Source organism: Mastigoproctus giganteus, chromosome 3 (genome assembly GCF_048544385.1).
Source record: "Mastigoproctus giganteus isolate SK-2022 chromosome 3, ASM4854438v1, whole genome shotgun sequence".
Lineage (NCBI taxonomy): Eukaryota > Metazoa > Arthropoda > Arachnida > Uropygi > Thelyphonidae > Mastigoproctus > Mastigoproctus giganteus.
This window is the reverse complement of record NC_143577.1, coordinates 192,603,708-192,616,590: the sequence shown is the minus strand read 5'-3', so window position 1 is coordinate 192,616,590 and position 12,883 is coordinate 192,603,708. Positions and strand designations below refer to the sequence as shown.

Sequence of the window (12,883 nt, the reverse complement as noted above, 5' to 3'; positions counted from 1 at the left end):
GGGTGGATGGGATCTGTCCAAGTATATTAAAGAAGGCAGAAAAGGAGGTAAGCAAACCCGTAGCTATAATTACAAGAGTATCCTTGGATTCATTGAAAGTCCCCATGGACTGGAGATGTGTGAATTTACCGATAATTCACAAAGGGGGATCAAAAGGTGACATGAGTTACAGACCTGTTAGCTTAACGTTTGTGCCATGAAAAATAATGGAGTCACTGGTGAAAGAAGTAATGCAAGGCCATCTAGATAGGAGTGCAGTTTTACTTCAGTAACAGCATGGATTTTTCAAGTGGGTTATCTTTGCCGACCAATTCAATTGGATACTATGATGTAATAACAAAGGAACTGGATGCAAAAAATAATTTTGATATCATATACTTGGATTTCAGGAAAGCTTTTGATACTGTTGAACATAATACATTGCTGTACAGTTTAGAGTAGTCTGGCAGTAAGACAAGTTACTGTTACGAATAAAGGAATGGTTGAAGCAGAGATTGTTATTCATGGACACTGCTATTCACAGGCTAATATTATCGGTGGAGTCCCCCGGGGTTCGGCTCTTGGCCATCTTTGCTTTCTGTATTTATTAATGATAGTGATAAAGGTATATCAGGCATAATGTCTAAACTTGCAGATGATATGATGATTAGTAGGTTGGTTAATGACAGTATACTACTTCAACAAGATCTAGAAAAATTGGGCAGTTGGGCTGAGAAATGGCAGTTGAGGTTTAACATAGACAAATGCAAAGTATTGCATATAGGTAACAGTAATCACAGATTAATGTATCAACTATATGTATACACTCAGGGTAGGGGGAAATGAAAAAAAGACCACGATAATTGTTCAGTCAGATATGAAGTTCTCTGAGCAGTGCAGACAGGTTGCCAGGATTGCACATTGAGTTTTGTTAGTGATATACAGGAATTTTTCTAGCCGGGATGAGGTGATTATTCCATTGTATAAGGCAATGGTCAGTCCACATCTTGAGTACAGTATGCAGGTCTGGAGGCTTCACTTTAGGAAGGATGTAGATCTGCTGGAATGGGTACAGAGAAGGGCAACCAGATTGGTGAAAGGAACAAAAAGGGTGCTCTTACCGAGAAATGCTTCAGTTCTGCAAATTGCAGTGTCTGAAGACTTGGGCACCTGTGAGGCAGATTGAGGTGGTTAAGGCCTTGAATAGATTGAGCAAGCTCATTGCTGATGGGATTCTTCCTCTTGCTCAGACTATGCACATGAGGGGGCATAAATTCAAATTGAGGAAGGCTAGTTGCAAAATAGATGCATGAAAGTTTGCCTTTAGCCAATGGGTGGTTGCTTGCTGGAACAAATTTCCTTCTGATGTTGTGGAAGTGGATAGCCTGAATAAATTCAAGGAAGAACTAGAAAAACTGTTGGAGGGGATAGAGATGGTGAAATGTGAAGGTTTCATTCCTTTTTTTTTTTTTTTGGCTGATGTTATATATAAGCTTGCATTATTTGCCACTACTGATACTAAATGTTGTCACTCTTGAGGTACTTCCTTGAGACTCAATATGAGTGTGTAGTGATTCTGCCACTGTTGAAAAAAATTGTAACCCCCACTTTTATCTCATTTCATATATATTGCATATTTTTCATTGATCTTAGAAGACGTTACTAAATTGCACCCTCTCGTGAACTTTAGATTTGGGAACAAGAAGTTATGGGAAGATAGAATACAAAATACAATTCAGAATACAAAGGGTGAGGGATCATTGTAACACATTCAAGCAGGCATCAACAGGTCTACTCAAATATCAACAGCAAGTTTATTGTATTTTTTTGAGGTTGATAGGATTGTGCATTGAGGATTTGCTTCGCTGGGCCAAACTGGTGAGCATCATTTCTATCAGAGAATTTTTATGGTGTATACTGGAAGATATACTATGAAAATGTCTGATAAATGACATGCTGAACATTTTTTGCTGCATCACACCGATGCTCTTCTACTAATTCCTGTCTGAATGTTTGGCAATTTCTGGTCTAAAATAACATGGCTTAGTCTCCATCCTCTATATTCTGCAGATCTAGTTTCTTGTGATATCTTTTTATTCCCAAAACTAAATTTTTTGCATTGAGAGAACAGAGATTTCAGGAGATTTCACAGATACAAGAAATATCACATGGGAAACCACAGGAAATGAGATAACATGAGTTCTGAAAATGCATGCAACATTGCCAGAATTGCTGGACAAGGTCCCAGTTATGTTATTCTGTATTTCATAACCAAGTGTATTGTGGGATTAGAAAATGCAGATAAATAGTTTCCTAAATAGAGTCCCTTTTGTATGACCTTATGGGATACTACACACTGTGACTGGCATTGCATTAGCAACACCTATTAATGCTTTGTGGAGCCACCTTTTTCCCCATGATACAGCCTATACACATCTTGGTATTGGCTCCACAATGTATTGCAGGGTGTCCTGTGTACTACTTGTGCATTTGCGATGTGTCTAGTAATGCCTGCATGTCAGGTGGATGGACCTACTGGAAACTTTCGATAGCATCGGAAGTTTCCAGTAGGTCCCAAACGTGTCAATTGGGTTGAGATTGGGTGATTTAGGCAGTTTTGGGAGAATGGAGAATTCACTGTCATGTTCATGAAACTTACCAACTGCCTGGCCTTGCAGCATAGCATGTTATCTTGTTAATAGATGTCACAATTGTCTGGATACACTGTCATCCCAAAGGGGTTACTTAGTGATGATAGAAAGTCAGATATTACCATCAAGCCATTGATTAACCATGAGGGTAATTTGGGTGCTGTTTTCTGGCATACCTGAGGGTATGCCAGAAAACAGCACCCAAACTGTAAACCACTGTCTCTAGCCTGTTGAACACCAAAATGCATCCAGATGCTATGTCCTGAGAAATGAAAATGAAATTCATCAGACCAGGCAACAGATTTCCACTTGTCAGTTGTAAAGTGTTGATGGTAATGTGCCAATGCAAGGCACAGTTTCTTGTGTCTCATAGTGAGCATGGGTACTCATGATGGCTGGTGAGTGCTGTAGCCTATATGAGCTAATGTGGATATTGGTCTTACTATTCCTGTGTTGTACTGGGTGATTATCTGGGCCACTGTGCTGTGTATCTACTGTGTTACAAGACAAGACACAACGATTACCACAGGCATCAACTACACGTGGCTATCCCACGTGACCTTTTGCTGGTTGTTTGACTACTGTTGAGCCAGTATAGTAGATATGTGATACCACAGAATGGGAACACTTAACCATGTTGGTTGTTTGAGATACTGACACCTGCACATCTTGTCTCCATAATAATTCCATGTTTGAAGTCAGAAAGATCTTGGTGCCAACCCATTCTTCCTCACAGAAAAAACTGTGAGGAAGAATGGGGAAAAAACTTCAAAACTGTGCCACATGTGCAAACTGCAATCTTATAACAGTGATGTATATGTCACAGACCAGTCCATTCCTACACAAGGGAGAGTGGTATTGCTAATGCAAAGTCAACTCAGCATATACCTTGATACATGATGTTCTGCAGCTGATGAGGGCTCCAGTGCAATTTGATTTACAGGCGTTTTTGTTATTAGTGGAGTCTTTTACTTTTATTACTGTTACTCCTTTTAGAGGGAATGGATGTGAGAAATGTTTTTTTTTTTTTTTTTTTTGGCTGATGCTACATAAGCTTGATTTCTTGCATCACATGCCTCTACTACTATTACTACTACTACTACTACAGGTATTAGGTTTTTTTTTTACTTTGCCCATGGATATCCTTCCCCTTTCTTATAGTTATATGTTCTTGTCTCATAGAATTGTTTTCATAGCCTCAAGTTGGCCCTTTTGGATACACTGAAGGAATTGATGTTTTATCCATCCCCATCCTTCCAACACCTCTTCATTACTGACAGTCATCCATATGGTATCTCTTTGCCATGTTGTATAAGTCTATTAAAGAAAACTTGTCAGATAAGTTCTCCCTTATCTATTAAAAGTAAAAAATGCTGCTCAAGTCTGTTTCTAAAAGGGGTGTGAAATTTTATGTTACAGGTCTTTTATGCAAATTTTATATATTTCCTGAAAGAGCACAAAAAGTTATATGGCATATGTTTCTCCACTTTTACACATGCTTTGTATTCTGGTGTATAAGTCGACATTTGAAACACTAAAAAAATCATCTGAAATTTTAAGTTTAGCTTATATGCCAAATTAAAAATCCTAAACATGAATGAAAGGCACATCCTATGGTTAGAAAGGCATGAATAAAACTAGTATATTTACAATTTGTTAAATGTATATTTTTGTATAAATATACATTGTTGCTCATTTTTTAAACCCAAGAATTTTTTTTCTGCTTCATCAAGTGAAAACAGTTTATGAAATTCTTAGGAGTTATGTTTTTAGGTTTACTTTTCAAGTTCTTGAAAAGTAAACTTTTGAGATTATGAATTGCTTATAGCAAATGTGCTTCCATATCAAAGTATTTTTTAAAGAGAAAATTTTCCCAAATATTAAATAGACTACAAGAAATGGCTTGTTTTACATAGTCAGAGCTTTCCATGTATACATGGAAGACTCTAATGAACCAAAACCTGCAAGCATAAGAATGATATCATGTTGCCACTTTTGCCTGCAGGTTTTTGCTTTTGCGACCTTCTACATAATGGAGTACCATATGGTAACTTTTAAAAGAAAGAGCAGAAATAATTGAAATAAAAAGTAGATAGTGATTCTTAATGCAGATTTTACTATAATACACCATGTGAGATGCAAAAGATGACATCTTCCCCCCAAATTTTTTTTATTATTTCTCATTTGTAATATGGTATCGCCAGTTTTTCAGTTGGTTAAATCCATTTATTTTTCTCGAAAGTCTCATTTCTGAAGATTCTAATTGTTGATCAATCCTTTTATTTCTTACCCTGCTCCATAACTGCACCATAAACACAATGGCTCAACTTCAGCTAGTGGTACATGACCCATCATCTGTTTAACTGGTGCAGTTAGATTTCCTTTGACAGTAGGGGTGTTCAGGATTTCCAGGGACACAACATGACAACAGTTTAAACACTAATGATCTGGTGCAATTTGGTTACATGTTTTTTTTTTTTTTAATTACACTTGCATTACAACCACACTCATTTTGATCAGTGACTGGGAGGAATTTTAAAAGTTCCATTCAACTGTGGCAGTGCTTAGCCAATCTCAGGCAGAGAGTACAGTTTCCCTGTGAATTATTCTGGGTTTTTCATGCCCACATAATATTCAAATTGTCCTTTGTAAACATTATACAGATATCAGCAAAAAAAAAAAGTTCCATTGCCATTAAAATCATAATAATAATAAGAAGAATAATAATAATAATTTGTACTTTAAAAATATTGTTTAAAGTAAATTTTTAAATAATGTACAAAACTGTATAAGTTCTGAAAATGTAAAAGTCTGTTAATACCGATTTATTGAATAATTGGTTTTTTTTCTTCTTTTTTTTTTCTATAAAAGAAAAATAAATAATTCTTATTTATTATATCATGGCAACTGAAAAAAGTATTTTAAAATTTTACTGTACTTACTGTAGATGTTAATGAATGTGTCTCTAATCCTTGTTTAAATGGAGCCACTTGCATTGATCTGGTTAATGGCTATAGATGTCTTTGTAAATCAGGATGGGAAGGAAACAGGTGCCAGTTAGGTAGGTATATCATTTTTAATTCAGTAATGAATAAAACATGCTTTTGCAGTTCATATAAATTAGAATGTCATGAGATAAAAAAATTTAGATAAAAATTACTTAAACTTTCTGGCTAAGAGCATTTCCAAAACAAAGTGAATCACCTGTATAATAATCATTTTGACCAGTTTTCAGCAAATATTGTATTATAGTCATACAGATGAGAACACTTATGAGCAAAAGACTTTCTGTGATTCTTTCTGTTGGCTGAGTTGCCCTAACAAGAACTAATAGTTTTTGGCTCTTATAAAAACTATAATCAGAAACTGCTCCAGGAATTTGGCTGCCAATGTGTACAAAATGTGTATGGTGAAGGAGTTGCATTACCACTAAAAATAAGCTATAAATTAGTTATTTTCAAAAACAATGGTATACCATGCTTCAAGGCTCAGAGCACATTAGTGAGGGCCAAGAGTTGCATCAGTTCATTATCAAACATAATATATTATTTTTGTTCTGAGGCTCACAGCTTATCAGTGAGGCAGAAATTGAACTTTATACATAACTCCATCCTCCCTTATGCATGCCAACAGGAAGTTGCATGATTCCGTATGTATTTGCTGAGTGCAACTTCCAGTACAAATTACTGGCTAAAAGAAAACTTACTGTAATTCAATTTAAACCTCTTCCTTTGTAATTTGAATTTATGTCCCCTAGTTAATTATTTAAATATTTCCAAGAATAATATAAAAAATCTAAAAACAGCATTAAAAAATTGCATCCTGAAAAAAAGATGATTTGATACACTTCTCAATTTTATTATCTTTTATTACATTAAAATAATTTTCCTCCTATTCAGCCAATGGGAGAAGAGAGATGCAGGTTATGTGGTAATAGGTAATATGTGGTAAAAATCTAAAAACAGCATTAAAAAATTGCATCCTGAAAAAAAGATGATTTGATACACTTCTCAATTTTATTATCTTTTATTACATTAAAATAATTTTCCTCCTATTCAGCCAATGGGAGAAGAGAGATGCAGGTTATGTGGTAATATGTAACAAATACAAAAATACATAACAGAAGCTTGTTTTACTGTGGTAAAACAAACTTCTGTTTAAGCGTGGTCACGCACTATGTTTATCTAACATGACCATGCAGTACCATTCTTGATTTCCATATGTAACATATTTATTTAAATAAACTAAATGCAACAAGGCATAATATTTTATGAGTTTAAGATTCTGTATCTATATAATATCGGCGTCAATACACCATAGACAACTCTTAAAGAAAAATTATGATCGTAGTGTGAAAGGCACCCACCGATGAAAATCCAACTAGCTTTGAAACGGTGCCATCTGGGTGGTGGTGCCCCCAAGAATAAGTGATAATAGTCTTCTCTATTAGTGAACTGTTACTTATTCGAGGTAGTGCAATACTTGGTAACTCGTTGTAAAGGATGAGCACAATATGAGATACAGATGAAATGATGCTTTCACACTATGATCATAGATTTTCTTTAAGAGTTGTCTATGGTGTATCTACACCAATATTATATAGATATAGTAACATATTTATGTATTCATAGCTGAGCAAGAGACACACACACACAGTGTCAAAAGCGTCTGTAAGTATTTTATTTATTTTATCAAAAGAAGAAAGCGCAGCGAGCAGGGGGCAAAGCCTCTAGTTGATATTAATATAAATTTTCTAATGAAATTTATGTGTAAGTGCAAACTATACCTTGCTTAATTATGACATTTAAATTGTCTACAGCAGCAAATAATAATTTTGTGTTAGAAAAAATGCTAAATACATAACTAATTTGGAGCAACAGTTGAACATTATTCGCAGGTTTCAAGCAAGTGGATATTGCTTGAGATTTACTCATGCTCCCAACTTTGCTGAGATCTGCTTGGCTTGTTAAAACAAGCAAGTATTTAGAAATGCTGTACAATGTGTTATTTCAATGAGGTGCCTCCAAAATACAAGAACAAGAAGCAGTGTTATAAAAAGAATGGAAAACTTTTAATTTGGATTGAGGATATGAATCAACAACCTATGCCTATTTAGTGTGAGAGTAATTATGGACAAGCCTTGTAGTTTACATATGTGTGTGCAAAGCAAGAATATGGCAAAAGTGCAAATGAAGAAGCTTATAAAGCTAGTCATGGATATGATTGCTTTAAATGCAATTTCCTGTTAAAAAGAACTTTTAGAGAGAGAAATGCAAATAAAACAACTGAAAATCATTCTTTTTTTAATAAAAAATAAATCCATGGTATCTTCAGTCTTTGCAAAAGTTAACTTTTATTTATAGCTTACTTTTCATTAAATTTATATTTCTTGGGAGAAAAATAGTTGGTGAGTTGAGAACACAAATTATGTGGAAGAGAAGACAAGACATATATAGAGTGGGGGGGGGGGTTTAGCTGCCAATTTCTTTTTATTTAGTAGTAATATTTTAAAAATTTATTAAAAGTGATGTGTGATCTTAAAAAACATCTGTGCTTTTCATGCACATAAATAAAATATTTTTTTTGTTTTTGTAACATATCTTTCATGCAGTATATGTCATATGCAAGTCAATACATTACACACATAAATAATTTTTTTTTTTTTTTTTTTTTTTTTTGCCTTTGGAACATATCTTTCTTGATATATATATCATATGCAAGTCAATACTTACAGAGATTGATCTGCCCCATTGTTCTCATTTTTATTGTTTGGTGCAGTTCTAGGAGCATAGCTGTGATGCCAATGAAAACAACTTCCTATACCTCATTTAATAGGTAGTAATAATTAAATATTAGAAACAAAATACTCATAATGAAATAATATAGTATGTGGGTAGAAGAATACTACCTACTTAACTGTTTATTCTGAAAATATTTTGTTTGAAACTTTTTTGGCAATAATTTTTAGTAATCATTCTTTTGCAGTATATATATCTGTGGCTATCTCTCTGCATGTGTATGTGTGTGTTTATATTTTTTCTTTTTAATTTAGATATAGATGAATGTAAACAGCATCCTTGCATCAATGCCCAGTCTTGCCACGATATGGATGGGGATTATGCCTGCAGCTGTCTTTCAGGTTGGGTTGGCAAAAATTGTGATCAAAACATTAATGACTGTGTTGGGCAGTGCCAAAATGGAGCAACTTGTATTGATCTGGTTAGTGATTACCATTGTGCTTGTTTACCTGGCTTCACAGGAAGAGATTGTCAAACTAACATCAATGATTGCATTAGTAATCCATGCTTAAATGGCGGTGAATGTGTTGATCTTACAGCAAATTTTCGATGTATTTGTCCTGTTGGTTATAAAGGACATAGATGTGAGGTATGTATTTTATTTCTATATAGTTTAAGAGAATTTTAGCATTAGTAGAGGCATACGATGCAAGAAAGCAAGCTTATGCAGCATCTGCGAAAAAAAAAACAAAAAAACTTCCCATTTTACCCTTCCATTTGTTCCAAATGCCTGTCCAGCTCAGCCTTAAATTTTATTAGGCTATCAACTTCCACAACAACAGATGGAAGTCTTTTCCACCAATCAACTACCCACTGGCTAAAGGCAAATTTCCACACATCTATTCTACAACTGTCTTTCCTCAATTTGAATTTGTGCCCCCTCAGGTTCTTAATCTGAGCAAAAGGAAGAATCCCATCAGCATTCAGCTTGCTCAACCCATTCAAGGCCTTATACTTTATACACCTCAAGAATATTTGCTGATACTATTGAGCATCAGCAAAATAGCAGGGGAAAGGAGGTGATTGTCCCTCTGTATAAGGCAATGGTCAGGCCACGCCTCAAGTACTGCGTACAGGTCTGGAGGCCTCATTTTAGGAAGGATGTAGATTTGCTTGAACGTGTACAGAGAAGGGCAACAAGATTGGTGAGGGGAATGAAAGGATCCTCTTACCAAGAGAGAGGCTTAAGTTCTGCAAATTGCAGCAGCTGGAGACTAGGCATCTGCTAGGTGATCTGATTGAGGTGTATAAGGCCTTGAATGGGTTGAGCATGCTGAATTCTGATGGGATTCTTCCACTTGTGCAGATTACGAACCTAAGGGGGCATAAATTCAAATTGAGGAAATACAGATGTAGAATAGATGTGCGGAAATTTGCCTTTAGCCAGCGGGTGGTTAATTGTTGGAACAAAGTTCCATCTGTCATTGTGGAAGTTGATAGGTTAAATAAATTTAAGGAGGAACTGGACAAACATTTAGTTGGAATGGTCATGTAAATTTTTTTTTTTGGCTGTTGCTGCATAAGCTCATATGCTTGCTTTCTTGCATCACATGCCACTATTACTACTACTAGTAATCACAGTCATTAGGCCTATAACACACTGTTACTCTCAGTTTTGTTTTCCCAGTGCTTATGTCGCACCAAACTGACTCAGCGTTGCACTGGTCACCCATGTCAACTGGATGCACTAACTTAGATTTAATATGCTTCTTTACTAAGAGCATAATCCCTCCACCCCTCCTATCATGTCTGTCCTTCCTCTATACATTGTACAGTCGGTCCTCGTATAACACGTGTTTGCATTACACGAATTCAATCATACACGATTTATAAATAGGGGAACGTTATCTTATATAACACGAACCGAATTCGCTTATACACGATTCGCCTTTGTGTTTACAAGAAATGGCAGTCGAACGCGGAATCACCCCAACTGAACGCAACACGATAGGAACGAAGAAGATTCTGAAAATGTATTTATGTGTTTTATATCAGTGAAGGGGAAACATATTTCACCATAATAACGTAAAAACCAACACAATTCCAGCTATCGATATAATAGCAAATGCAATTAGATGGAGTTTACTACCAGTTTATAACAGATTGCACTAGCAGAAACGCAAATGGAAATTGTTTTTATTGTTTTATGGTAGTAACCCCCAGAAATGTGCTTTAGTAAAATGTGAGGTGTTAATAGTGTATCTCGGCCTTTACGGTGTTGTTTATTCAGTTGCTACACGTGCGCAGCTTTGTTTATGTATATCAAGCGTGCCTCCTCATCTTGTAATTTTGCTTTATTCCCTAAAAATTAGTAAAATACTTAAAAGGTGTGAAAAGGAAGCATCCTGGCTAAGACACTGCAAATTCAGAGAGAAAAAAAAAGAAGCAATATCGATAAACAGAGGTGGACTGGGTCAAAAATTTTTACCCGGGAAAATTTGTAGTGGCCTCATAATACGGTTTATGGCCAAAATCACACCGGCCTCTGGCCCACCGCAGTTTCCCCCGTAAGACTTATGGCCAGTCCGCTTCTGTCGATAGAGAAAAAATATGAAATTGTGAAACGCTTTGAGCGAAATGAAAGACCATGTGATATTGCACGTGCTACAGACCTAAATGAGGCAACGCCGAGAATTACAAAGAATGCAGAGAAAATAAAAACAACTTTCATAGCGGGAACAACTCAAAGTGTAATTAAAATCCATTAGATTAAGACACAAGAATTGGAAGAGATGGAACGGCTGTCATCTGTTTGGATAGAAAATCAAACAAAAAACAAGTTTGCTTACGATAGAAGCAAAAGCATTAGCAATATTTTATTACGACTTACGTATTATAAAATACGTAAGTATTTTATTACGACTATTTTATTTAATATAATAATTTTTTTACGAATAAAATACGTATTTTATCCGTAAAAAATACTTTTTTAGTATTAAAAAAATACTAAAAATACTTTATTATAATATAATATTATTTTTATTACGTATTTTAATCGTTATGAAATACATAAAACAATTAAAATTACCCGATTATTTATTGTGTTTGGTAATGTTTTGGTTCCAAATGTGTGTTCAATCTTGGGTGGTCGGCACCTAACCCCACTTTTCCCATAGGGCCTGTTGTTTATATTGCACGATTTTGCATTGCACGAGGGTTTCTAGTAACGCAACTATCGTGCTATATGAGGACAGACTGTACTCCTCATATTCAAATTCAGTATTACTTATGTCTGAGTGACACCATGTCTCTGCTATCCCTACGATGTCTGCATTTGATGACTTAATCGGTACTTCAAATTCATGAAATTTATTTACAATGCTCCTGCCATTAGTGTATATGCAAGTATATCTGCACATGTTCTTACTCTTTGTTACCCTTACATAGCCCATTTATTCACTTGTTTCATGATTACCCACAGCATGACCTGAAATCCCCGACACCTTGCTTTCTAAGCTGCTGCATATTCCAATAGAAGCAGTGCAAGAATCACCTTCATCTGTCTGCAGCTCTGGTTAATCTATTAGTCTCTGTACCCCCCCCCTCCCAAGTCAACAGTTTTATGACCCACCTATCATTGCCTCAATAGCGTCAACAAATATTCTTGCACTCCTTCTATTTAACTGTATCCCATCTCCTTTAAAAACAGTCTCACCTGTTAGTAAGTATAGATCACGCCAAGAAAAATTCTACTCTCATGAGCCTTGCACATTCTCTCCAAGGATTGAATTGATTGACAAGGCTCTCAATATGTACTCCCTTCTGTTGTGTCTGGAGGCAGAATTGCAGACACTTTCAAATTTAATCCTAACTCATGACTTTTTTTCCAAAGTTATCCTGTTCTTATGTAAGTTCTCCAATCTCCTACTCTTAATATCATTGCCAGAGAGTACAACAATGTCACCTTTTGCACCCTTAAAATTGACTTGGCACATTATAGCCTTAGATGCTAATGCGCCATAAAACCCTAAAACAAACAAACAAACAAAGCACCCTTAAAATATGATATTTGCTCTACAACATCTACTTTTACCCTTGGCAGACATACCCAGGTCCATCCTTCTTGCATTATATATTTCCTGTTTCTTTAGGCTAACAAAGGCAGATTATGAGAACTCGCGGGCTAAGAAAACTAAGAACGAGGAAAAAGAAGTTTTCTTGATGTGTATCTGAATTCATAGAGGAAAAGACCAAATCAGATTGGACCCTTGTGTAATTGCAGAAATTTAACTCCTGCAAGAAAGCTTAGATTACCAGTTAATGATTGACAATTACTTGAACAATACTTCAATAATTGCAAATCTTCACAGAACGAGAAGCATACTTAAAAACCTGATGAGCATAATTTGAATCATGAAATTTACTTGAAAAACTTTTGGCCTAAAACCTTGGCCAAAGCAAGTAGTTAATTATGATCACTGTGCTTGGACAGATTCCATGGATTGATGAAGTGCC

At 35.4% G+C, this 12,883-nt stretch overlaps 1 protein-coding gene across 1 annotated transcript in view; it reads left to right on the top strand.

The window, feature by feature from the left end:
• The window catches only part of LOC150088530 (protein jagged-1b-like), a 329,274-nt gene that overhangs the window by 236,800 nt on the left and 79,591 nt on the right, over positions 1-12,883 (top strand). The window contains exons 8-9 of the mRNA XM_090370220.1: positions 5,578-5,691; positions 8,683-9,017. Coding sequence (XP_090226346.1) covers positions 5,578-5,691; positions 8,683-9,017 — 449 coding nt within the window. The remainder of the gene's footprint in view (positions 1-5,577; positions 5,692-8,682; positions 9,018-12,883) is intronic.